The 27953-nt window shown below is 43.8% G+C and overlaps 1 protein-coding gene across 6 annotated transcripts in view; it reads right to left on the bottom strand.

The window, feature by feature from the left end:
* LOC148031439 (uncharacterized) overlaps positions 1-27953 on the bottom strand; it is a 291467-nt gene that overhangs the window by 203525 nt on the left and 59989 nt on the right. For 4 of the 6 annotated variants that reach the window (XR_015691896.1, XR_015691897.1, XM_087684974.1 and 1 more), the window contains exons 3-5: positions 20603-20683; positions 17302-17409; positions 17093-17206 (exon numbers count right to left, since the gene is read on the bottom strand). Coding sequence is in view for 2 of the 6 variants with exons in the window: in XM_087684974.1 (XP_087541100.1) it covers positions 17093-17206; positions 17302-17409; positions 20603-20683 (303 nt within the window). In the remaining 4 variants the exon portion in view is untranslated. Of the gene's footprint in view, positions 1-17092; positions 17207-17301; positions 17410-20602; positions 20689-27953 lie in introns of all 6 variants that reach the window. The other 2 variants (XR_015691898.1, XR_015691899.1) reach the window with 2 other exon arrangements.

The raw sequence follows: 27953 nt of genomic DNA, 5'->3' as shown, positions 1-27953 counted from the left end.
CCAGTGGGGAAGGCAAGGTGGTGGCATCCCTCAACAAGGGCAGTGGTGAAGCCAGCAGACCCACGCTGCCACCAGTCAAATGTCACAATCTAGATCGTTCTCAATGCCAGAGAGCATGTTAAATTGGTCTACAGAGGCCCACATTATCTCCTTCAAGACATTTGAGGATGCAAGTTTCGTCCATATCTACGAGGTTTCTCCTGACGAGGTGGTTGCAAAGGCCTACTTGTCACAACCTAGTAATATCCATTCATGATCTTTGTTGGTTGGATGAGCAATCTTCTTTACAATGACCACAATCAAGGTTGCTGACTCTCAAACTAGTTTAGTGATTTCTCACGGTAAGGCACATCCTAATGGCCCGTACCACATGACTCAATTTCTTTCTACAAAGATAGCCAAGGGCTTTGAGTTCCATGGCTTCCAAGCTTTAGCCTCTATACGGGAGCCTACACACACCGAGCATCTCTAACATTTTTGTTCAAGACATCTTGAATACAACTCTCTTTACGAGTTGTCATGTTTTCAGATGGTTAAGAGCCTTCCACGCTTGAAGCTATTTCAAGATATTTATAAATCATATTAACTCAGCAAGCAGCACCGTGTGAATGGTGAGAGGATGCATAGAGATCGAAGCTCAGTTGAGAGTACAGTTGGCAGTGAAGTGAGTGTATGTGAGAGAAGACACGATTCCCAATACAATAATCAAAGAGTGTGTAATGTGCAAGTACAAAGTACAACCCTTAAGCCTTAGGGTTGCTAAGGCACATAAAATAAAAGAGAATAAATATAGGGAAAAAAAACCTCTTGTAAGGAGGGTAAAAAGTGTCCCGGTGCCCTATATCAAGGATCATCGGCATCCTGTGTGAGTATAGGCATGAGTCAAACCTAACAAACCCCTTGGAGTGAAGAGTAATCAATATACAAGGATCATCCATCAAAGGAGATCAAATTTAAAGCATTGCGGAACGCTTCAAATTTGTCACGAGGAAGAGCTTTGGTGAAGATGTTTGCCACATTATTGGTGGTCAGACAATAGACAAGGTTGATATCTCCTTCTGCTCAAGGTTGAAACTACAAACTGAATGTGCAGCCTTGTGTTGCATAAGTAAATGAGACATCCAATTGCTGGAGCATACGTATGGATATTGAACAGATCACTGTCATCATGGAACGACAGCTTGAGTCCAATCTCCATTGGTGTAGAAACTGGCCTGCAATCCCGTAAGCCAAACCTCTCAAGAAGTTTACCAATGTATCTAAACTATGACAATCCAATGCCTCTAGCATCATGAATGAGCTAAATGCCCAAATAATAGTGCAAAGGCCCTAAGTCTAACATCTCAAAAGTTTGTTGCAAACTTTGTTTGAATCTTGAAATCTGATTAGCTTGTGTCCCTGTGAGCAAAAGATCATCAACATAAAGATATATGACCAACAAGCATCCCCCCTCTTTACATATGTAAGTGTAGGCTCCAATGAGCTGTTAATGAACCCTTGGCTAAGTAAAAAGGCATCAATCTTTGCATACCAAGCTCGAGGAGCTTACTTCAAACCATACAAAGGCTTTTTCAACTTACATACCAAGTGTTCGGATCCAACAACTGCAAAACCAATGAGTTGTTGTACATGCACTTCTTCTTGAAATTCCCCATGTAAAAATGCAGTCTTAATATCAAGTTGGTGCACACTTCAACCATAATGGGCAGCCGAAGCAACCATAGACCGAATGTTAGTCATGTGGGATGTAGGAGCAAATGTTTCCTCATAGTCAATGCCTTTCATTTGTGCATAGCCTTTGGCCACAAATATAGCCTTATATTTCTCAATAGATCCACCTGCATTCCTTTTCAGCTTATAGACCCACTATGTACCAATGGATTTCTTCCCAACAAGCAAGGTCACTAAATCCCATGTTTGATTCTTTATGATAGAATCAAACTCAGCTTGCATTGCTACCATCCAATGCATACTATGTTGTGCATCCTCAAAACATTTAGGCTCCTCATCATCAAGTATATATGTTGCCATAACAAACTCCACTGTATTAGCACCATCATGCAGACGAGCTTGTCTTCTAGTACGACCAGAAATAGGAGCATCCAAATGACTATCTTTCATAGTTTGCAAGTATCATCTAGGCATCTGCCTAGCTTCCTGACTGTGTACAAGCTCCTACTAAACTTCAAATTCATCATCTTATTGAATATTCAGATCAGCCATAGGCTGATTTTTTGCATTATTCAATGGAGCAACTAGCTGAACATTATGTTCACTTGTTGAAGCTCCACCTATATCACCAAAAGAAATGGGGCAGTCCTTCAAATACATCATTGGTAGCCTGATATGTATCAAAATCAGCAAGGGATAATTCTGATTTTTCATCAAAAACCACATCCCTACTGACAAATACCTTCTTAGAGACAAGATCACATAATCTATATCCTTTGCTCTCACTATTGTACCCCACAAAATGCATTTAATAGCCTTGTTGTCCAACTTCTTTCTCAGTACCTTGGGAACATGAACATACGTAAGACACCCAAAAGTATGAAAATGTCGAAAAGAAGGGTTTTGGCTATTCCAAACCTCAAAAGGTGTGACATTCTTTAATGCTTTGGTAGGGCACCTCTTCAAAACATGGCAAGCACACATAATTGCTTCCATGCAAAAACTGTGGCAAACTCTTTGCTTTCAACATATATTCGGCCATCTCCATGAGTGACCAATTCTTTCTCTCTACAACCCCATTCTACTATGGAGTATAAGCAATAGTGTACTAATGGACAATGCCTTTCTGCTTCAAAAATTATTCAGCATGGAAGACATGTATTCCCGCCTACGGTCCGAACAAAGAGTCTTAATCCTGCACAGCCAGATTGATTTTCAGCAAGTGCTACAAAAGCCAAAAATACATCATATACCTCTAACTTTTACACCAAAGAGTAGACCCAGCAAAAACGAGTAAAGTCATAAAAAAAGGTGATAAAATAGTAACAGCCACTCAATGACTTTGTTTGCATAGGGCCACATACATCCGAATGCACAATTTGTAATCTGGCAATTGCTCTAAAAGCAACATCATGAGGAACCAAAAAACAATGCATTTTTCCCAAAATGCATCCCTTACATATATACTCAGGAGGTCTCTCCAAGAGAGGTAAGCCATCAAGCATCTGTGTACACTACATAAGCATCAAGCTACCATAGTTCACATGCCCCACGGGAGCATGCTATAACTCTGCCCGGTGACATAGCAAGAGTGAGAGTAGATGCTAGATAGACTGACCGATCAACTAAAGAAGTATCTAACTCATATAGCCCATGACATAAAGTGTAATCAAAACCAAATTCATGGGTTCTTTATCTTTGACCATACATCTGTCATCATCAAATGTGACTTGCAGACCACACTTTACCAAAGAAGAAATAGACAACAAATTCTTCTTTATACCTGGCACAAATAATGTATCCTCCAAACAAAGAATAGAGCCAATATGGCTGTCAACACAATCTCCCCAATACCTCTAACAAGGTATGATGCATCGTTAGCACACTGCATAGACTTGCCAACAGGAACTGCAATAATGGAGGAAAACAAATCCCTATGGGATGTAATATGCCTAGAAGCACCACTGTCGAAGAACCATGTGCTCACATCCTTAGTAGAGCTAAATGCTCTATCAGCCCAAGAAGAGTCATAACTACAACTGTAGAAATAATAGTCACGGTGTGCAACAGAAGATGCAAGCTTAGTAGTAGTAGAAGGTGCATCTGAAAAATACATCCCTGACTCCTTCTCCTTGGCTATGCCCTTCCTACATTCTATGATATAGTGACTTGGCTCTTGCAATAGTAGCACTTTCCCTTCTTGGCTTGCGGTGTCGTGATGCTATGCGGACACTGTGTGAAAAAGCATAGAATGCATCATCATCCGACTTTCTTATTAATCAAGAGAGTCTATGTGATCTGAGTCATTAGTGCTAGTGTCTGTGGCATGGATTATCTAAAAATACTAAATTTGGATTCCGAGCAACACAAAAGGAGCTGTAATTTTGATGCACGTTTTGTTCTATGAAGAAGCTCCAAGAGATCTAATGCCTAGAGATTGCTTCTGAGTAGTGCATAAGAGAAAGACTGCATGTCTCTAGCTTGCCCACTGTTACGAGCAAGACAGTTGATGTATCCAATAAGCCACCTACTTCTGTGGCTAACCCTATGGTTGTACCTGCTATTGTTCCCTCTGTTAGAGAAGATGTCTTAGATGAATTGGTCAAAGACATGTGGGATCTTCAATTAAAGGTTGCAAAATTGGATGAAAAAGGACAAGAGGAAAGGGGACGGGCAGCAGCCCCTAAGCCAAGAAAAAGATGTATGTAGTGTGATAGTTTGCAGCATAAAAGAAAGGATTGTGTTGCCTATCAAGAGGCCTTGGCACGACAACTCATCTTTTGGAAAGATGGCAAGATCCATGTACAAAAAACGGGATTGCCTCTTGCTTTGAATTTCGGAGAGGGAGGTATGCAGAAGTTGTTGGAAGGCTTGGCAGTTCGAAATGCTTATGTAGCGGTACATGCTTCTACTTTTGGTCTATAGTTGGATAGAATGCATGGCCAAGTGATGGTTGGTCCAAAATCTGAAATATGGACACGTGCTTTCCATGCAGCTGAAAAGAGAAAGGTCACTAATAGTGAAATGTCTCATGCAGGGCAAGACATTCATGGCATAACTGGTTGGGAATCACCAATAGATGCATATTCAGTGTATGCATATTTAGCAAAGGTACAAAACACGGATGTACTTGTAAAATCATTGCATATGAGAAATTATCTTGCACAAAGAAATGTTGCTCTTCTTATACATCACCAATTGTCACTTTTACATTAGGACATGCAGCATAAAGCTCTTCCGAAGAATTATTTGCAGCCCTCATACCCCAACCATGATTAGTATCTACAGACCATACACCATTTTCGTACAATCCACGCTCAATGACATTTATCTCAGACCCAACTCGATCTACTGGAGGGAGGAGGTGAAGAGGCGAATTGAGCACATTTGGACTACGGAGTGGGGCAGGAGGGACCAGATCGCAAAGGTCGCAGAGGTCCTAGCCGAGTCGAGCAAGATCTGCCAAGAGACAGCCCTAAAAGCCAAGCAACAGAGTGGAGAGAAGAAGAGAGCAATCCGGCATAACCTAGCAGCCACGCAAAGATTATTACATGAGGCGCTAGGGGATCCCATCCTCCACGCACAGGAGAAGCGTGCCCGAGCAGCCATAGCCGGCCTAAAGGACAAGCGCTCGGAATTCTCATTCCGCACCTTAGCAGCTTTCTGGGCGCGGAAGGGGGACACAATGTATAGGGAGTTTTTTCAAGCACACTAGCCCCGCACCTCAGGAGAGCAAATACACACCCTTCAGGATCAGTATGGGAGGATTCGCTCTAGCCCAGACAAGGTGATGGAGATTGCCACCAACTACTACAGACGCCTTTTCCAGCAGGAGACAGTCTCAGCCAGAGGACGTCGCATATGTTGGGTATCTCACACGCCTTACTTACGCCTACGCTCATATGGGAGTGTGCGGGTGATCACTAGGACACTGGGGCACTTTTTACTCTCGGTAGGAGAGGTTTTTTCCCCCAGATTATGTGTACTATTTTGTATGTGCTTGTGGTGCACACTTACGGGCACTTACTGTGTTCGGGTGTGAACAGCCCCTTATAACTCTAAGGTATAAGGGTTATCATTTGTACTTTCAGTCTTACACTCTATTCAGTACTATTGCATTGGGTGTCGTGCTCAACTCTGTCTCTCACTCTCACACTGTCTACTGCACTTCAACTGCACCTCGATCCTCTCCCATCTGACATTTGGTATCAGAGCTGTCCTCAGTCAGCAGCCTGGAGTCCCCGTCAGTCTTGCCCCCGAGTCGCCAGCTCTAGACCTGCCCAGTACTGCCCTGCGCGCAGCTCACAATCTCCACGTCAGCAGCTGCCCGTCTTCTCACTACAGTCGTCCACGTCAGCAGCTGCCCGTCAGCAGTCGCTCGTCAGCTCGCGAGCAGCTCCACTTCGCCAGGGCCCTGTTTCGTGCAGGCGGAGTCAACGCCTGCTCGCGACCTGCCTGCCCGCTTCAGATTCGCGCAGCCCGCCAATCAGCCTCCCGCCGTTTTTGACCACGTGCAGCCCGCCTGCCCATCGCGACTGGTCAGCCCGTCTGACAACCTGCTCCCGCCTGCCTTTGTCACGTCAGCAGCTCGCGACGTGCTGCACGACCAGGTAAAATTTTCAAAAATTTTATTATTTCAGCCCAGAATAAAATTCTGGGAGCGGCGGTTCACACGCGGTTGGCACAAATTTACTGGAAAAGTAAATTTCATGCAAATTTCTGACTGAATGGTCAGAAAATTTTGGGGCTTTTGTGTATTTGGAGGACAGATGCATTTAAACTGCTGATACAGTCACAGACCGACTGTTTTTGACAGAGATTTTGGCAAAATTTTGGGGATTTATTCATAACAGTGTTGCACTGCACTGTTTGCACATTGGGAAACGTGCTGTGTCTGTCTGTGACACATTGAATGCACATTTTGGGGCTTTTGTAACAGACATTTGTGACAGAAATTTTGGGCAGAAAATTTTGGGGCTTTTGATGTTTTAGTGCTGCTGAGCACTAATTGCACCTTGGGAAGCGTGCATCAGTGACAGTTTTTTGTGACAGAGTACCCTTTGCACATTAATTGCAGACTTGTGTTTGCTGCAATTTCTGGAAATTTGCAGATTTCCAGTCCGTACTGCATTGACATTGCTCTATTGCCTTTTGGGAAATAATGGCAAATCAGGGAGGAAATGTATTCACCTATGTGTCCAAGGAAGACCGATTGGATGGGAACAATTATTCCCTTTGGTCTTTTATGATGAAGAATGTATTAGTGGCAAAAAATTTGTGGGATTATGTCAGTGGAGAGGAAGCACGACCGGGAGTTGTGGCTCCCGCTACTCCTCCTCCAGGAGGACGTGCAAGAGGGCAACCTCAGCCCCCTCCACCTCAGCTCGCTCAGCCACTTCCCCCAAGAACTGCAGCTCAGAAAACTTGGGATACACGGGATGCACAGGCTATGTCGCTGATTGCATTGGCAGTTCAGCGTTCTATCATTCCTCATATTCGTTCAGCAGCTTCTTCACAAGAAGCTTGGTTGATATTGGAGCAGATGTTTGCAGGAAAGAATGAGACTCGCATCTCTTTCTTGAAGAAAGAGCTAGAGACTCTAAAGATGAATGAGGGTGATTCTATGCAGGATCATCTCAACAAAATTCAAGACTTGCGGGAGCAACTCATGAATGTGGATGAGTACTACTCAGATGCGCAGCTGATTTCTACGACATTGAATTCACTGGCTCCCTCTTACTTGGCTTTTCATACTGCCTTGAACCTCACTATGAGGATTTCGAAAGAGCCCATCACTTTCATTCAGCTTGTCAGTTTGCTTCTAGAGGAAGAGCAAACTAGACGGAACAGTGGTGTGGATAGTATAGCCTCTGAGCAGGCTATTATGTCAAGGCAGAAGGGTAAAAACAGCCAAGGGAAAAATGCTTCGCAGAGTTCTGGTAGTAGTAACACTTCACAGACAAGTCAGAAACAGGGGGGCACGCAAGCCAAGAAAGGAAAATGCCATTACTGCAAGAAGCCTGGCCACTACATCACTGAGTGCAGGAAGCGCATCGCCAAAGAGAAGAAGAAGGAGTCAGGGATGTCTGTTTCTGCAGCTCCTTCCACTGCCAGTGAGTCCGCGTCCTTTGTTGCAGACAGGGACTATTGTTTTTACACTTGCAGTTATGATGTCTCTTGGGCTGATAGAGCATTTAGCTCTACAGAAGATGCTGACACTTGGTTCTTTGACAGTGGTGCTTCACGGCATATCACATCTCGTAGAGATTTGTTTGCTTCTCTTGGTGCACCTCCCGTTGGGAAGTCTGTTCAGTGTGCTAATAATGCATCATACCCTGTTCGTGGTATTGGGGAGATTCAGCTTACAGCCATTGATGGCTCTATTCTCCGCCTACAGGATGCTTTGTATGTGCCTGGCATTAAGAAGAATCTGCTTTCCATTTCTTCTATGGCACGTTGTGGTTTGCAGGTCACCTTTGATGATGACCGTTGCATGGTCCGTGACAAGGAACACATGACATTGGTCTTGACAGGTTCTCTGTGTCATGGGTTATATGAGTTGGATGCTCTTTCGGTAGATCAGTCTGCATATTTGACATCCACTCTTACTCCTGCTATGTTAGAGGCAGAGTTATGGCATGCTCGTTTGGGGCATGTAAACTATGGCAGCTTGATGCTATTACAGCGTACTAAGATGTTGGAAGGATTACCTCTCTTGGAGAGACCTCCTGAGCATTTATGCGAGGGTTGCATTTTGGGGAAAATGCATCGTTTCTCTTTTCCCCGTGATGTTGCTTTTAGAGCAACAGCCAGATTGCAGCTTGTGCATTCGGATGTTTGTGGGCCCATGCAGACACAGTCATTGGGTGGTTGTTACTATTTTGTAACATTTATTGATGACTTTACACGTTTGTGCTGGGTCTACTGTTTGAAAAAGAAGTCAGAAGTGTATGATGCATTTTTGGCTTTCAGTGCACTTGTGGAAACTCAGTCTGGTTGCAAGATTAAGACTCTCCGTTCGGACCGAGGGGGGGAATACATGTCCTCTATGCTGAATTCTTATTTGCAGCAGAAGGGCATTATCCATCAGTACACTACTGCATATACTCCACAGCAGAATGGGGTAGCAGAGAGGAAAAATCGGTCACTCATGGAGATGGCCAGATGTATGCTGAAGGCAAAGAGTTTGCCTCATAGTTTTTGGATGGAAGCCGTCATGTGCGCTTGCCACATTTTGAACAGATGCCCTACCAAGGCCTTGAAAACCGTCACACCTTTTGAGGCTTGGCACAGCCGCAAACCTTCTGTTGGCCACTTCCGTACTTTTGGGTGTCTTGCATATGCCCATATTCCACAGGTACTTCGAAAGAAGTTGGACAGCAAGGCTGTAAAATGCATCTTTATGGGATATAGCAGCGAAAGCAAAGGCTACAGACTCTATGATCCCGTGACCAAGAAGGTTTTTGTCAGCAGGGATGTTGTATTTGATGAAAAATCAGAATTATCCTTGGCTGGTTTTGATACATATCAGGCTGCCCGTGATGTCTTTGAAGGGCTGCTGCCCATCACATTTTGTGATTCAGCTGGTACTTCAGCAAATGAACCTAATGTTCAGCCAGCTGCTCCTATGGAACATGCAGTAAATCAGCACATTGCTGAAACTGAAATTCAGCAGGAACTTGTACACAGTCAGGAAGCAAGACAGGTGCCTAGATGGTACACGCAGACTATGAGAGATAGTCATTTGGAAACACCATTGGCTGGTCGTACTCGAAGGCAAACTCGACTGCATGATTCAGCACATTCCATGGAGTTTGTTATGGCAGCATGTACTCATGATAATGAGGAGCCTGAATGTTTTGAGGATGCACGACATAGTGTGCATTGGATGGCAGCCATGCAAGCTGAATCGGATTCTATTCATAAGAATCATACTTGGGATTTGGTGTCTTTGCCAGTTGGCAAGCGTGCCATTGGTACGAAATGGGTCTACAAATTGAAAAGGAATGCAGATGGATCCATAGATAAGTACAAAGCACGGCTGGTAGCTAAAGGCTACGCACAGAAAAAGGGCATTGACTATGAGGAGACCTTTGCTCCTACCTCCCGTATGACGACCATTCGGTCTATGATTGCCTTGGCTGCACATTTTGGTTGGAAAGTGCATCAGCTGGATATAAAGACTGCATTCTTACATGGGGAACTTCAGGAAGAAGTGTATGTACAGCAGCCCGTTGGTTTTGCAGTTGAAGGCTCAGAAAATTTAGTATGCAAGCTGAAAAAAGCTCTATATGGTTTGAAACAAGCTCCACGAGCTTGGTACGCAAAGATAGATGCTTTCTTGCTTAGTCAGGGGTTTGTAAACAGCCCATCTGAGTCTACCCTTTATGTACATAAAGAAGGGGTATCCATGCTGATTTTGTGTCTATATGTAGACGACCTTTTGCTCACTGGAACACGTGCTGATCAGATTTCAGCATTCAAAAATAATTTACAGCAAACTTTTGACATGTCTGACTTGGGTATTTTGCACTATTACTTGGGCATCCAGTTTGTACATGATGCTAGAGGCATTGGATTATGTCAGTCAAGGTACATTGGGCAACTTCTTGAGAAGTTTGGCTTACAGGATTGCAAGCCAGTTTGTACACCCATGGAACCTGGGCTCAAACTGTCATTACATGATGACAGTGATTTGTTTGATATCCATACTTATGCTCCAGCAGTGGGATGTCTCATCTATCTATGCCACACTCGGCCAGACATACAGTTTGCCGTTTCAGTTTTGAGCAGGTACATGCATCAGCCTCGTATGTCGCATTGGCAAGCTGTGAAGCGTGTGTTTCGTTACTTGCAGGGTACTAGAACTCTTGGATTGCTTTATGCCAAGGGGGGACCACTGCAGTTACATGCTTACAGTGACTCTGATTGGGCTGGTGATTTTGATACTCGTCACTCCACTAGTGGCAATTGTTTCTTTCTTGGCTCGTCATGCATTTCTTGGCTTAGCAAGAAACAATCCACTGTTGCCACGTCGTCATGTGAAGCTGAGTACAAGGCAGCCTTCACTACTGCAGTTGAGTGCGTATGGCTTAGACGCTTACTTGCTGATTTGGATGTATCTGTTACGGAGCCTACTCCTTTATATACTGACAGTCAGAGTGCCATTGCAGTGGCACGGAACCCTGTGTTTCATGCTCGCACGAAACACAGAGATTCACTACCACTTTGTCAGAGAGAGGCTACATGCAGGTGATATCAGCCTTGTCTACTGTCCTACCACCAGCAATGTGGCAGACATCTTCACCAAAGCTCTTCCACGAGACAAATTTGAAGCATTTCGCGATGCTTTGAATTTGACGCCCTTTGGTGGCGGATGATCCTTGTACACTTGATCACTCTTCACTCCAGGGGGGTTTGTTGGGTATCTCACACGCCTTACTTACGCCTACGCTCATATGGGAGTGTGCGGGTGATCACTAGGACACTGGGGCACTTTTTACTCTCGGTAGGAGAGGTTTTTTCCCCCAGATTATGTGTACTATTTTGTATGTGCTTGTGGTGCACACTTACGGGCACTTACTGTGTTCGGGTGTGAACAGCCCCTTATAACTCTAAGGTATAAGGGTTATCATTTGTACTTTCAGTCTTACACTCTATTCAGTACTATTGCATTGGGTGTCGTGCTCAACTCTGTCTCTCACTCTCACACTGTCTACTGCACTTCAGCTGCACCTCGATCCTCTCCCATCTGACAGCATACAGCAGGTCTGGGATCACATCCCGTCCCTCATCACAGAGGAGATGGAACGCTCCCTCTTAGACCCCTTCACAAAAAAGGAATTAGAAGCTTTCCACAGACAAGACGCAGGCAGAAATGCCTGAGAGAGGATGGCCTTTCTAAGGCCTTCTTCACTACCTACTGGGAGGTGGTGAAGAACCCCTTATTGATGGCCTTCCAAGAGATTTTCACTTCTGGACAGATGCCAGGGAGTCTTTCGGCATGCCTCATCAGTCTTCTCTCCAACGAGGAAGACCGACTGGAGCTTTCCCAAGGGAGATCGATCACTTTATTGTCAATGGACTATAAGGCACTGGCAAAGATGATTGGTAGGCGACTACGCCTTGTGCTTCCAGACATCATTCATGACACACAGACAAGCTTTGTCCAGGACAGGGCCATCCTAGACAATGTATTCACCTTCTTTGAGGCGACAGAGTGGGCTCAGCACGGTGGGCAGGGACTAGATGGACTAGGATTTCCTAGAGGGCACCATGGTGAGGTTGGGCTTCCCCCATGCATGGATCCGCGGGATCTCCGCACTTTATAGATCGACTACCAGCAGGATTCTCATAGGTAGCAAGCGAGGAGAGGAGTTTTGGCTGGAGCAGGAGGCATGGGAGATCTTCCTACAGGCAGTAGGAGCTCCCGATGCTTGGAGAGACCCAAATTTCCACAAAAGGGAAAGGTCGTTGGACTTCTCGTTGGGATACAAGCAACTAGGCGAAGTCTTGCTGGAGCGGTTGGACAGGTTCTATGTGGGGGAGTGGAGATGCTCTCGCAGAGGCCAGATAGGGCAGTTGGCTGGCACTACTCTATCCGATCACTGCCCGATCCACTTGGCACTTCATCACCCAGCATCTTTCCTACGTACATGATCCTGTCGGATCCCTGACTCGATCTACAGGAGAGAGCAAATGAAGAGACAGATTGAGCACATTTGGACTAGGGAGTGGGGCAAGAGGGACTAGATCGCAGAGGAGGTCGCAAAGGTCCTAGCCGAGACGAGCAGGATCTGCCGGGAGGCAGCCCTAAAAGCCAGGCAACAGAGTTGGGAGGAGAAGAGAGCACTCTAGCAGGACCTAGCAGCCACGCAAGGATTATTACAGGAGACACCAGGGGATTCCATCCTCCATGGACAGGACGTGCATGCATGAGCCGGCCTAGAGGAGAGGCGCTCAGAGTTCTCATTTCACACCTCAACAACCTTCTAGGCGTAGAAGGGGGACACGATGTGCAAGGAGTTTTTTTAGGCACACTAGCCCCACACCTCAGGAGAGCATATACACAGCCTTCGGGATCAGTATGGGAGGATTCGCTCTAGCCCAAACGAGGTGATGGAGATTGCCACCAACTACTACCGACACCTTTTCCAACAAGAGACAACCTCAACTGGAGGACAGCTTTCCAGACAGCAGGTCTGGGATCACATCCCGTCCCTCGTCAGAGAGGAGATGGGACGCTCCCTCCTAGACCCCTTCACAGAGAAGGAATTAGAGGAGGCTTTCCACACACGACGGGCAGAAATGCCCGAGAGAGGATGGCCTTTCTAAGGCCTTCTTCACTGCCTACTGGGAGGTGGTGAAGGACCCCTTACTGATGGCATTCCAGGAGATTTTCACTTCACGACAGATACTAGGGAGTCTTTTGGCATGCCTCATCAGTCTTCTCCCCAATGGGGGAGACCAGCTGGAGCTTTCCCAAAGGAGAGCAATCACTTTATTATCGGTGGCCTATAAGGCATTGGCAAAGATGATTGGTAGGCAACTACGCCCTGTGCTTCCAGACATCATTCATGACACACGGACAGGCTTTGTCCAGGACAGCAGGAGCATCCTAAACAATGTATTCACCTTCTTTGAGGCGACAAAGTGGGCTCAGCACAGCGGGTAGGGAATGGCCATACTACTCCTGGATTTCGAGAAAGCCTACGACAGGGTGGATGGGATTTCTTAGAGGGCACCATGGTGGGGTTGGGCTTCCCCCATGCATGGATCAACGGGGTTTCCGCACTTTACAGATTGGCTACTAGCAGGATTCTCATAGGTAGCAGGCAAGAAGAGGACTCTTTGCAGAGACGATGTCTCACTTCCTCAGGTCATGCGTGAGCGGTTTACATGCCCTTCGACTTCCAGTGAGAGGAGACGGAGTTGTTAGACTCAGAGTATACAGATGACACAGCACTCTACATAGAGGACGATGAGTTGATGCTGGAGAGAGTGCGACTGGCTCTTGAGGTGTTCTATACTGCAAGGGGAGCGAAAATCAACTGGCGAAAGTCGGTTGGTTTTCTTACAGACCCAGACTCTAGTATGGAGTGGGGCGTCCACTTGGGTTTTAGATGGGTGAGCAGAGGGCAGATTGTCTGTTACCTAGGGTTCTAAGTGGGACTCGAAATCACCCCCGCCCAGCAGTTTCTTCCAGTTCTCGATTCTATTTGGAGAAAGCTGATCTACTGGAGTACTGCTCGCCTATCCCTAGCAAGCCGAGCCTTAGTAGTGAACCAGGTCCACCTAGCAACGGCTTGGTACATTGCCTCGTGTTGGTGCTTCTCCTCATCATGTGTAGTGTACAGGATGGTGGATGAGATGGTGCTATAGCGAGTATCAGGATGCCAGAGAGGAGTGGAGTCTAGCCCTTGACAAGGGCAGCAGGATGAGGGGATAGTTGTTCTTTCATGGAGGAGGATTCAGGCGATTGGTCTTCAGGGGAAGACATGGCGGCTAGACCCTTATGTCTTCTGGAAGGAGCTCAGGGACTGCCGCCTCTGGATCTGGGAGGGCAGGCCACTTGATGAGCTGGAGTGGGATCCGGGAGAATGGCTATGGTTAGCCACTACCATCCCCAAGAAGCCATCGAGGTCCCTAGAGTACACCGCTAGGATTAGCAGACACATACTGATGCAGGAGGGCATGGATTGGGTGCCATCACATAGCAAGTATTGGGCGGGGCACAACATCACGGAGCCTTTCCGAAAGACCTTCTGGCAGCGTCTATGGAATAGCTGGAGGCCGAGGAGGGTATCTATTTCTTATGGTTGGTGGCACATGGAGGCTTGGCGGTGGGAAGTTGGCTAGCCTAGATGCAAAAGGAGAGAGGTTGTAAGTGTTGCACATAGCAGCCTCTGGAAACCCCAAAGCACTACCTTTGGTCGTGTGAGGCGGCGCAGCTCGGAGAGGAGCATGCCACATCCTTCGTTGTATTGCAACCAGTCTTGGATGTATCTCATGGGGAGCTTTCTGCTCGCAAGCAGTCAGTCAAGGCCGTCACCTTCTATATGAGGCCAGGATGCAGGACAGGATATTCATTATTGAGGCAGGGTCGTGCGCAGTGGTCAGTTTGGAGGCTCTACCCATCTACCAGGTACTAGAGCCTAGAGCAGACCGCTCTAAGATTTGGGAGATCATAGGGAGTCTTACTGGATGGCATATCTGGAAGGCGCGGTGTTAGGAGGGTTTTGGCAGAGAGAGGCTTTCAGTACAAGCGACCTTAGTAGAGCTCTGGACCTCCATCATCCACTCCCTCCATAGTCGATAAGACCAGGTGCAGGGCGAGTCCAGGGCTCGCCAGGAGCTTCATTGTCATTTCATGCGCGCTTGGGGCGGCCAAGATCTGTTTTTCATGATGCAAGCAAGCAGCCCCAGATGGCGATACACCCCCCCTCCATGGCTTCTTGCTCCTATCCCCCCTAGACCGACCTGCGAGGCTTGTACATCTGATATATCTATGACTCTGCATTAGCTCCATCTATTCTGTTGAGCATGAGCACTTCCTTGTATTCAGGTTTTTTTTAAAAGTAATATTATTAGCCACACTTTATTTGCCAAAAAAAAAAGCATATGGGGTTGAGTTGGCAACAATGGCAATCGAGCAAGAAGGCGACAAGTATTGACAACAATCTTGAAGAGCAGGCACAAAACAGAAGGTCCATCAAAGATGTAACATTGGCTCTCCCACATCAGCGCAAGAACATCTTGACAGGTCACATTTTTTTAGAAGCACAGGGACTACTTGTCAAAAGTAGGAGGAAGGCTCAAGTTGGGGGTCTACTTGTCACTCAAAAAAAAGAAACTAGATTGGAGGAGATAAGCTGGGTGGTCCTTAGTACTTCAGCATTTGATAGCTCTTCATAGCTTGTCTTGCTAAAATACTTGGCAGCACTACATTGTCAAAATGCAAATCACAACCAACGCCTCACATAAAGAAGGATAAATATCACTCCGCTTTCCAAGATTTTAGAAGGAATACAAAAATTTTAATACAGCATTGCAATAATCTTTCAGGAATAGCTTGTCTTGCATGCTATATTGAGGTTTTTAATTTTCCACTCAACCAACCAAAACTGCAAATGGGGAGGGGATTTCAGGTAAGTTTGTAGCATCCATCACTAAATTCTAAGGCCAGTTTCTACTTCTTTTCTCCAAAGGGCAGCTTGGACTGTTGAAGAGAGGATTTTCTTTTCAAAATCACATCACATATCAGCATGGCACACTAGGGCATGGGTCTCATCTATACTAGGATAGATTCTCTCAGAGGTTGCTAGCAAATCAAAAGATGGTATCTCTCCAAAGACCTTCCACGACATTTAAAGACATATTTCAGAGACTTAGAGAACAGTTTGGGGTTTGGTTGTTGTTAAAAATGGCTACAATTGCTGCACCATACTCATATAGAGAGGATATCAACTAACCAATTCTTGACAGACTTTTGAAGGGGGTTGTAAAGGACAGCTTTGGGCAAAGGAAGAATACGCTTTTTCCTTGGCTTATGACACATGGGCATTTTGGCAGTAGGCACTTGGGCTGGTTTTGGCAAAGTATTCATAGCTGTGCCTAGTGCAACTGAGGAAACTCCAAGACAAGATATTTGGGACTGTCCTGGAGCACAAGAGACCCAGACTAGAGTTCTCAAGCTTGTTTTTCAGGGCACTCGGAAGGAGATGATCATGACTTGGAAAGCAATGGCTTAGACTGTAGACGTAGGACCATTATAACGGAGCATCTCTTTGCGCACCTTTGGCAGTCATTTGAGTCATCCATGCTCTAGATCTAACCTTGATGGGAGTGAACTATGGACACTACCAAAGATAGTACCTCATCTCTAGTATTAGTGCTTCGTACATCTAGACACAAGATACAATGAGACCACATACCAGCAGCACACTTCCACATCTGAGACCCTCACTCCATGTGGACAGAGATCATTCATAGCATCACAGGCAAAAATGAGAGATTGCACGAAGATTTGGAGTGGATGAGTAGGGACTCCTCATAACGTGTGGCATACTGAGCACCAGCTTGTTTCTCTGTTAGCCCTTGTACTAAATGTTCTCCCTTGAGAGCAGCCAACTCTGGATGTGTACACTCCCTATGCTTATAGTCATTGATGAATGTGTATATTCCCTATGCTTATAGTCATTCATGATATTGGATTTTGCACTCTTTCTTTTTAGCTCTAATGATGAGTATCGTTGAGAAGATTCGAATTGAATTTTCCTTTCTAGCAATAAAGGAAAGAGCAAATAAACTACAATCATATCACTTCACCTACCTGTTTAATATGTTGAATGTACATTAGATGGTATATCCAGGATATTAAGGAATTTGAACCCCTAGAAACCGTTTAGTCTGTGTAAACAACCTGTTCAAAATTTGATTGAATCTTAGAGCAACCGCTAGATAAATTTTGACTTCTTAAATTTTCAAGGTCGATAATGTTCAAGGTTGTTCGGCCAATTTGGTATTCAACCAAAAGCTGCAGTCCAAATAGCAAGGTCTTTTTAGTAAAAAAGAAGATTTCCTCTTCATAATTTTCTCAGATGCCATGCAAGCTCGCACTTAATCACATACCTCATGAAAATTTTGGAAGAAAGCAAAAATAAAGAATGTAGAAATTGTGTTCAAGCGTAGAGCAAAACTCTTTTTTCCCTCCTCCCGAAGCACCCTTGCTAGTGCACCCTAAAGAAAAACACAGTAGCATTTTATCTATATTAGTGACAATTTTATAAAAAATATATATATAAAAACAGAACTACAAAGGTTCACATTAGCAAACTTAATTAAGAATCATACAAACTCCAAAGGTAAAACAAAAATTTATAGTGGAGCTCTGGGTGTCTATCTCACCTGCCCATTTTGAATCAATCCAACCTATCATGGTAACTCCTTCATACATGATTTGTGTGTCCAAGTGTCCTATAAGTACCACAGTACCCGGAATGCAGGCTGCCAATCAGGACCCAGGTAGAAGGGACCTCTCAATAAAAGAACTGAGAATCACAACTGAAATGTATACATGCAACTGGCTATAAATTAGCCAAATCAGTGACCCAACAAGAGTCCTCTACCTGGAAGCATCCACCAACTAATGAGGTACATGCTAGGACAGCTCAGACTCTAGTTCCATAGGAAAAGAAATGGCCTGCATGCAACCAGGCCAAAAGCTAATATTAATGTTGCAACATCCCTCTACTGCTAACTAAAAAATCTCAAGGCCAAGAAAGACATGGAGAAGCCCAAGGATCTGTGATCTCATACTTCCTGCTTTTGAGTATGAGGAATGTGCTCTTTCATGGTATGTATATAGTGCCAAAAAATGCCTGCATTTATTAAGATCAGAGATGCCTCTTATATTGTATCTTTGACATTTGAGAGGTACATTAAACATGTTATATACATATGATGATAGTCATCTATGTACAAGAGTCAAAAACCAAACATCTTGCATGAGATCAGAATCATCATGCAAAACTAACCTAATCATTTTCACTATCAGAATATGTATATCTTGTGCTTCTCTGCAATGAAAATCCATAAATTAGGTCCCCTTTTTACAACTTCCGACCACAACCTAGTGACTGTTATACAAGCAGATGGCATAGAAGTCTACCCTCTAAAATACCGGATTCAATTCTGAGGTTAGAAAATAATTGTATGAGCAGAAACAGGTTTTTAAGGAGCTTGCCAAGCCTCAAAATCAACCTTTTCCTTGCCTTTCGCTCACATGGGAGAAAAAACATTAACTGGTGCCTATCATGACGATATTTTTGCTTGACCTTCTCTTCGTCTTTTCATGCTGCATAACTTGTCTATTTTGTTGACATTTGATTCTAAGTCCTGCCTATGGATATTGTCCGTGCAAGGAACAGTAGCACTTGGGATGGGGGACACAACGCTTAAGGTCGGTTTGAATATATGCATAAATTTGTGGCAAGCAAAGCATGCAACATCAACAGATACTCTCCAATTCGATTGGAAAAAACAGGCACCCATATCTCAACTTCAATGGAAATGGTAGGTAGCTTTTTCCTGTCCATATGCCAAAGTCTATGAAAAACATTATTATTTCTAGAAGGTTGAGGTGGACAAACAACTTTGCTCAGGCTTTCCACAAATGTCTGTGAGATGCTTTTTCTTGCACTCAGGGAAGTCCACAACTTCCACCCAAACCTGGCAACAATGTCTTATCAAAGACTGATAATCCTTCGTAAGCAACCATGGAAGATGTAAGCCATCTGTGTGCCATACATACATGAGATGATATTTTTCCAGCATTATTTGTTTATGCTTGCTATGGCTAAGTAGCACACCAGGTGCAACAAAGTGCACTCCATTGTAAATATCCTAAGCCAATGGCAAGTTTTCAAGAAAATCATAATAGCTTTTTCTGAGTACTTCAAAGGCCAGTTTGGCAATTTTATTTCATAATTGGAAGTTGGCAAAGAATCAGTCCACTTATTCCTACCTTCAACAAAATCTTCATGCAAAGCATCAAACTAGGCTTCAGCAGAATCTTGCTGTCCAAAAAGGCATTGCTGGATCATTCTCAAGTAACACAAGCTGTCTTTTACTTGTTTCTATCATCTTACCCCTTCAATTGTACAAATGAGATTCTGATCCCATGTCATTGAAAACTGATTCAGTGAGTCCTGTACACATGCATGCACACATACCCCCTAACTGTAGAGGGTTTCTATTAAAGATGAAGTGCATCTACAAGAAAATTTGATATTGCAGAAGAGGAGAGCCTCAGAGACACAAGACACATTGGCTAAAACAGTTATTGAAGGGATTGTGTGGGCTGTTCTGACAGCACAGAGTAGTGATTGCATGCAACAAAACGTGACACATCAGCCTGTTGGCACTAAAGTGCTGCAGGTGATGCATTGGTGCCAAAAAGGTAATCCATGCAAATGTGCTACCCATAATAACACCAGCCTGCCCAGTTGCTGACAAAGAATAGCCTGAGAGTACCAATGTTCATTATCCCATAGAAGGCTTCAAGACAAAATCTTTTCCAAAAAATCAAAAACTATAGTGAAACACATCCATATGAAAGAGATATACATCACTTACATGGCAGCAATGATCTACAGATTGCTAGATTAAGGAACAAAAGTAGCTAAAGTCCAAAATGGCTAAAAATGTATAAATGCACGATCCCTTGAGTCCAAATGGGTCCGCAAAATGTGACCTAGTTGAAGAACACAGAATGTTCAGAAAGTTGAGACAAAGGCTGGCCAAAGAACCAGAAGAATTTCCCAAATCTTGCTGAGGAAATCTCCAAAAAGTCTGTAGTGAACAAGCAGTGCCACGGGAGATGGGGAATAGTCTCAGGGTCATGATCTCACACATTGAGGTGACACAATGCAGCATTTTTCCAATCTTTGGACTGCCAGTAGTACTCCTGTCATTTATCTCCAAAGTAACAACCTGTCTCAAGAACAATTTAACTTTTTTCAAGTTCGGTAAGTTTTGTTTTCCAACATTTTAGGGATCTAGTCCAATACCAAAGTACATTTCCATGCTTATCTATGAAAGCTCCCAGGGGGATTTATTAATAGAATGTTTCTCTTCTCTGAAGAGGAGGATGTGTCTGTAGGCCTTCATGGGCGTCAGTTAAATGTGCGACATCCTGGAGTGTTATCCTTGGTACTCCAATCCAAAACCTTGTAAAATGTCAATTTCATTTGGAGGCACAGACTGAATAGGTTCCAGCAAATTCCTTATTTGTCTCCAAGAAGGCCAATGATGCATACCAATTCCATATGTTTCACATGTGCACGCACGTAAAGTAGATGTGAATTTGATCCTTTTCTTTAAAACAACACTACAGAAATACAAGAGTAACCAAGGTAAAAATAGTGCTTACAATGGCACTGCCATGAGATGCTATAGCTCCAAGTCGATCTATGTCCAAACTCATAGAATATATCATATTAGAGGCTCGAACCTGTCCTACAGTCAGAAAGATGATCCTTTTAGGTGCTAAAAGGACTGGAGGTCACAAAATTATTAGATACTTCTGCAGGATATGTATTTTATTTGTTAATAGCAATGCTTCTCTTCTAATATCTTAATCAATGGAGGTGCAAACTTCCAACATTCATTTAAATTCAATGTAAAAAATGTGGCTCACTATTTTGCATTGAAAACTAGATTCCAGCTGGCAACAAAGATTACAGCATTTAAAGGCTGAAAGTACACCAGTTCAGAACTTGAATGCTAAGAAACATATTGCCAACCAAATCTGCTATGCAGTTGTGAGATGCCTTTAGAGCTTAGGCTTTAATCTAAGGTGTATTCCCCTATGGGATGTGCATCAGTTCTGGTGATAATTACTGCTGATGTGGATTGAAATTTGACATAGTCATCTTCTATCCCATCGTTGCCTCACGCCCTTACCAAGTCTACTGCTAACTGCTGCAACCACCTATCCTCCTTTCCCTCACACTCCCCTATGCCACCTCCTCCCTGTTGAGCTAATATAAGCATTACATGCTGAATTAGCAACTTAAACAGCCCCAAAAATGCTTAATTAACCAAAACCCTAAATTGGTGCACAGTTCAAGAGAGTTTTAAAATGGTGCATGGTACGAGATCCCAAAACTTTCTATAAATAGGTAGGCTACCCTCCACTCAGCCCAACATCATTTTTGCAGGTTTCAAGCCCTCTAGCTTTGCTGCCCACACCCCATTCGCGGAGGACATCTCATCCAAAGCTTCCCATTGCTGTCTACATCAATCTGATGCATGTTTCTAGCCTCCATTGCACAGTCTACATTGATTTCTGCTACGTTTGCTGATCAGCCACATTGTCTATAGTTGGCAAATTGCTAAACTGCTACATTTGTGATCTACGACTGATGTACGGGCTGCCACATCATCATACCTGCGTTTTTGTTGTCGCCAGCCTGCCACGTCATCATACCTACGTTTTTGCTGCCACTACCCTACCACGTCATCATCAGCTTGCTGTAGTTTTTTACTCTCCTTAGGTACCTACATTTTCAGCCTCTCTCTCTCCTCATTGCCTGTTTGCATAAGATCCAACTTCTAGAGTTGCATTTGCTAGTGTTTGGCTCTTGAAGGCTACCCTGCTACATTTGGAAATCCGTTCGGACTACGACACTATTGGGTATTTCACTCATGCCTCACTTATGCCTACGCTCACATAGGAGTGTCGGTGATCAGTAGGACACTGGGGCACTTTTTACTCTCAGTAGGAGGGGTTTTTTCTCCCAGACTTATAATATTATTTCGTATGTGCTTATGACACACACTTACGGGCACTTACCGTGTTCGGGTGTAAACACCCCCTACAACCCTAAGGTTTAAGGGTTGTACCTTGTACTTTGGTTTTACACTCTTTCAGTCTATTGCATCGGGTGTCGTGCTTCACTCTCTACTATCTACTAGTTTTCTATGCTGAGCTTCGATCTTGTCCTCCCTCACATTTGGTATCAAAGCATTGGCTTTGTTCAACTGAGGTTCCGTTCAGCTCTGCTCTGCTCTGCTTAGCCTTTGGGAGCTTGTGGCTCAGTCCAACTTTGCCACCCGTCAAATTCACCACGACTTGCAACAGCTCGACCTGCTTCCTGGAGCCGCCTAACCTTGCCCCTGCAACTTCTTGCCCTATGACCTACGCCCGCCTAGAATAGTGCCAGTGTTCTCCCTCTCGCCAAGACTCTGCCTAGGCCCTTGCCTGCTCAGTCGTTTCTATTTGACCACGCCGCTCTAGCCTTCTGCACCCGCTCACCAGTCTCCAAACACCCCTGTGGTGCTGTGACACTTTTGCCTACTATGTCGCCTACCTGTACCACTTGACGCCTAGAGGAAGTTGCCCCTTGCCCTACAACACGTTGCCTGCCTGGCGCCCTTCTTGCCAACACCGCCAGCTCCAGCTCGTCGCCCGATGTCCAGTGCTAGCTCGCCAGTCGCCAATCGTCGCCACTTCAGACCCAATATTTTAATGGTTTTTTTTTTTAATTCATGCAATTTCTGGAAGCAAGGGTTCCTACACCACTGGCAAAGCATTAAAAAACGTGTCTGGGACACATTGCATGCAATTTGATTTTGCTGGGTCTATTCTTTGGTCAAAAAGTCAAAAGTGTATGATGCATTCTTGGCTTTTATTGCACTTGTTGAAAACCAATCTAGTTGTAAAATTAAGACTCTCCATTCGGACCAAGGGGGGGAATACATGTCCTCTATGCTGAATTCCTTTTTAAAGCAGAAGGGCATTGTCCATCAGTAAACTACTACTTATACTCCACAACAGAATGGGGTTTCAGAGAGAGAATCAGTCACTCATGGAGATGGCCAGAAGGCAAAGAGCTTGCCTCACAATTTCTGGATGAAAGCCGTCATGTGTGCTTGCCATGTTTTGAACAAATGCCCCACCAAAGCTTTGAAGAAAATTATACCTTTTGAGGCTCGGAACAGCCGGAAACCTTCTATTGGACACTTTCGTACCTTTGGGTGCCTTACATATGCACATATTCCAAAGGTACTCAAGAAAAAGTTGGACAACAAGGATGTTAAATGCATTTTTATGGGATATAGCAGTGAGAGCAAAGGCTACAGACTCTATGATCCTATTTCTAAAAAGGTATTTGTCAAGAGGGATGTACTATTTGATGAAAAATCAGAATTTTCCCTGGCTAGTTTAGACACATATCAGGCTGCCCATGATGTATTTGAAGGACTGCTGCCCATTACATTTGGTGATTCAGCTGGAGTTTCAGCAAGTGAACTCAATGTTCAGCCAGCTGCTCCTTTGGAAATGTCACAACTCTATAGAAACAGAATTTGTATCCTTTTTCATTAATTTGTCTATATAATGATTTATTAAATTTATTTCCTTTGCACTAATTAGATATAAAGAAAAGTCCATTGGAGCTGGCCACTGATGAGTGGTCACAGGTTATGGTGGACCCACGCAGTGGGTTAGAGAAAAGATAGTTCACACTTCCACCTATATGACCCGATTGGACACCTGTGACTAGAACTCACGCATATCAGGGTTAGACTCGCACACAGAAAGGATTGATGCCTTGAAGTGTGGGCTAGATCCACCAGAACAAACAGTTACAATCAACAAGATGGCATGATCATGAAATGCTTGTATAATGTGCATGTGTGGGCTGAAAGCTTGAAATGCACATCTCTTTGCATAGGAAAGTCACATGAAGATTCGAATACCATTTTTGCGATGTACACGGAAAAAGCTTTCATATGACACCTATATTGGGGGGGTCCCTAAATTTTAGGAGATCCCTAACTTTTAGGAGGTCTCTAAAATTTAGGAGCCTCGAATTAGCCTAAAAATGCTAGTCCTAAAAAATAGGGATGTCATTCTAAAAATAGTAAGTTCTGTACTCTGACTGTGCTTACTAAATTTGGTTGTTTCTATTCTTGACAGTATTCAACACAAAAAGGAAGGCCATAGAGAAGAAACAAGTGTCAAGACACTTGTCACACAAGTTTCCAAGTGTCCCACCACTTGTCACATCTCATGACATGTGGCTGGACACTTGTCTTATACTACTCCACTTTCCCCTTTTGTACTAGCTCTCCCCTCTCCTATAAATAAGAGCTCGTTTTTCTTCATTGATCATCATTTTTCTTTGTTGTAAACTCATGTACAGCACCCACAGATAGCCAAAAACTGGCCCCATCCATCCCCATCATCATCCCCCACTTCTTCATTATCAAATTCCTCCATATTCCCTCTTCTATCACTGCTGTTTACAGGACAGCAAGCCTGTAAATTCATCACAACACCTCCTTCTTGAGCTCTTTCTTCCATTTTAGCTACAAGAAGCAAGCTCTATCCATGTACTGCTGATCAACGATGGAGAAAGGCTGAATTCCCCTTTTTCTTCTCTCATACTGTAAAAAAATCAGTTCTTATCATTGCATAATAGATAATGCATGTGTGTTTGTACATCTTTGCATGATCTTGTGAGAGTGAGAATTACTTCTTCTCACTCTCAGGTTCATTGTAACTGAGCTCTTCCCTAAGGGACTTGGGTTGAGCAGAAATACATTCCTTCAGGGGGGGTTGCCCATCTTCAACCCTCAATCTTGTCTCCATTACTTTTACATTTTCATGGCTGTAATTTTGTGAGTAATTTTCATTTTCAGCTTTAAGTGTTCATTCTCTTTTATATTAAATCTCGAAAATAAGCAAATATCATAATTGTTAAGCATACTACGTTGTTCGGGGCGTTTACAGGAAAATGCAGAAAATCGGCCATTGGCTGATCTGAATATTCAGCAAAGTGCTGAAACTGAAATTCAGTAAGAGCTTATGCACAGTCAGGAGGCAAGACAAATGCCTAGATGGTATTTACAGACTATGAAAGATAGTCATTTGGATGCACCCATGGCTGGTCGTACTAGAAGGCAAGCTCCCATGCATGATACTGCACATACCATGGACTTCGTTATGGCACCAAGTACCTTCGATGATAAGGAGCCTGAATGTTTTGAAGATGCACAACAAAGTGTGCATTGGATGGCAGCAATGAAAGCTGAATTGGATTCTATCACTAAGAATCAAACATGGGATTTGGTGTCTTTGCCATTTGGGAAGAAAGCCACTGGATCAAAATGGGTCTACAAGATGAAACGGAATGCAGATGGATCCATTGACAAATACAAGGCAAGGCTTGTACCTAAAGGCTATGCATAGAAAAAAGGCATTGACTATGAGGAGACATTTGCTCCTATTTCCCGTATGATGACCATCAGGTCTATGGTTGCTTTGGCTGCTCATTATGGATGGACTGTGCATCAATTGGATATTAAAACTGCATTTTTACATGGGGAACTTCATGAGGAAGTATATGTACAGCAGCCCATTGGTTTTGCAGTTGAGGGCTTGAAACACTTGGTATGCAAGCTGAAAAAAGCTTTGTATGGTTTGAAACAAGCTCTTAGAGCTTGTATGCAAAGATAGATGCTTTCTTGCTTAGCCAAGGGTTCACAAACAACTCATCTAAGTCTACCCTTTACGTATGTAAAGAGGGGGGATCCATGCTGATCATTTGTCTTTATGTTGATGATCTCTTGCTTACAGGAACACATCCTGATTAAATTTCAGCATTTAAACAAAATTTGCAGAAAACTTTTGACATGTCAAACTTGGGATCTTTGCATTATTACTTGGGCATTCAATTTATACATGATGCTAGAGATATTGGGTTATCACAGTCAAGATACATTGGTAAACTGCTTGAGAAGTTTGGCTTACAAGATTGCAAGCCAGTTTGTACACCAATGGAACCTGGACTTAAACTGTCATTACATGATGACAGTGATTTGTTTGATATACACACACATGCTCCAGCAGTTGGATGTCTTATTTACTTATGCAACACTAGGCTAGACATACAATTTGCAGTTTCAGCCGTGAGCAGATATATGCATCAGCCACGCATATCACATTGGCAAGTTGTTAAGCGCATCTTCCATTACTTGCAAGGTACTAGATCTCTTGGATTGCTTTATGCCAAGGGGGGACCATTGCAGTTACATGCTTACAGTGATTCTGATTGGGCTGGTGATTATGATTCACGTCACTCCACTAGTGGCAATTGTTTCTTTCTTGGCTCGTCTTGTATATCTTGGCTTAGCAAAAAACAGTCCATTGTTGCCACATCGTCATGTGAAGCTGAATACAAGACAGCTTTCACTACCACAGTTGAATGTGTATGGATTAGACCCTTTCTTGCTGATCTGGATGTATCTGTTACGGAGCCTACTCCTTTGTTCACTGAGAGTCAGAGTGCCATTGCAATGGCATGGAACCCAATGTTTCATGCACGCACGAAACACATTGAGATACATTATCACTTTGTCAGAGACAGGCTACATGTAGGTGATATCAGCCTTGTCTATTGTCCTACCACCAGTACTGTGGCAGATATCTTCACCAAAGCTCTTCCTCGTGAGAAATTTGAAGCATTTCGCAATGCTTTAAATTTGATCTCCTTTGGTGACGGATGATCCTTGTACTCTTGATCACTCTTCACTCCAGGGGGGTTTGTTGGGTATTTCACTCACACCTCACTTACGTCTACGCTCACATAGGAGTGTCGGTGATCAATAGGACACTAGGACACATTTTACTCTCAGTAGGAGAGGTTTTTCCCCCCAGACTTATGGTATTATTTCGTATGTGCTTATGACACACACTTACAAGCACTTACCGTGTTCGGGTGTGAACACCCCCCTACAACCCTAAGGTTTAAGGGTTGTACCTTGTACTTTGGTTTTACACTCTTTCAATCTATTGCATTGGGTGTCATGCTTCACTCTCTACTGTCTACTGGTTTTCTGTGCTGAGCTTCGATCCTATCCTCCCTCACAAACACACTCTTCAACTCATTACCTTTGCCTTGGTCCTTGAGACACATGAATTGGAGGTTCAAGATTCATTCGTTGCGTAGTGTGTTTGCTGCATGAGCACTCTATTTTCAGTAGACATTCACTTCAATATTCTCTATGTTCATTGTCTCTAAGTTACCCTAATACTAACTATGTTCTATCAGTTTGTGCTTTATCGTACAATTGGTTTTGTGTTTTCTTTGTTTAGAGCATTTCTTCACACTCCCTCCTTCCTTACTCCCACGTGGCACTAATCGCTTGACTAGATGAACATCCAATTAGACTCCTCCAATTAGACTCGTACAAGCTCCCTCATTACTGCATTCTCCTCCACCTCCTACCCTTGCTAGCACTCGTCAATCCCTCCTTATCACCTGCTGGTTTTTGAAGTTTCCCTCTTCCTCCTACCCACACCTTTCCTCCTCCCACTTTCTTTCCCTACCACCCTTGTTCCCTTCACCTACCATAAAACCTTCCTATTAGCCAAACCCTCACAGGATTTCTCTTCATATATTTTGGAAGGCTTTCTTTGGTGAAGAGACAAAAACAATGCCATAAACGAAGAGGAGGCCACGAGCTTCAAACTCTTCTACATTGAGTGCCAAATTCTTTTTCCTACATTGCCAACCCTTTTTGTAAGATTTCTTTCAAGGACTTTGGTCATACCTGAGCATTTCAAGTCAACAAATTTTCACTTGTTTCTAAAAGAGATCAAGCAACCAAATTTCAATGGCGAAGGATCCAAGGTTGAGATCCATATCAATATCTAGACTAAAACCATAGAAGATTATTAACAATGAATTTGATTGTTTAATTGAAAGCTAACA

Source organism: Lygodium microphyllum, chromosome 9 (assembly GCF_053477565.2).
Source record: "Lygodium microphyllum isolate KBCC chromosome 9, Lygodium_microphyllum_v1.1.10, whole genome shotgun sequence".
In the NCBI taxonomy this organism is placed as follows: domain Eukaryota; kingdom Viridiplantae; phylum Streptophyta; class Polypodiopsida; order Schizaeales; family Lygodiaceae; genus Lygodium; species Lygodium microphyllum.
This window is presented reverse-complemented; position numbering and strand designations above follow the sequence as displayed.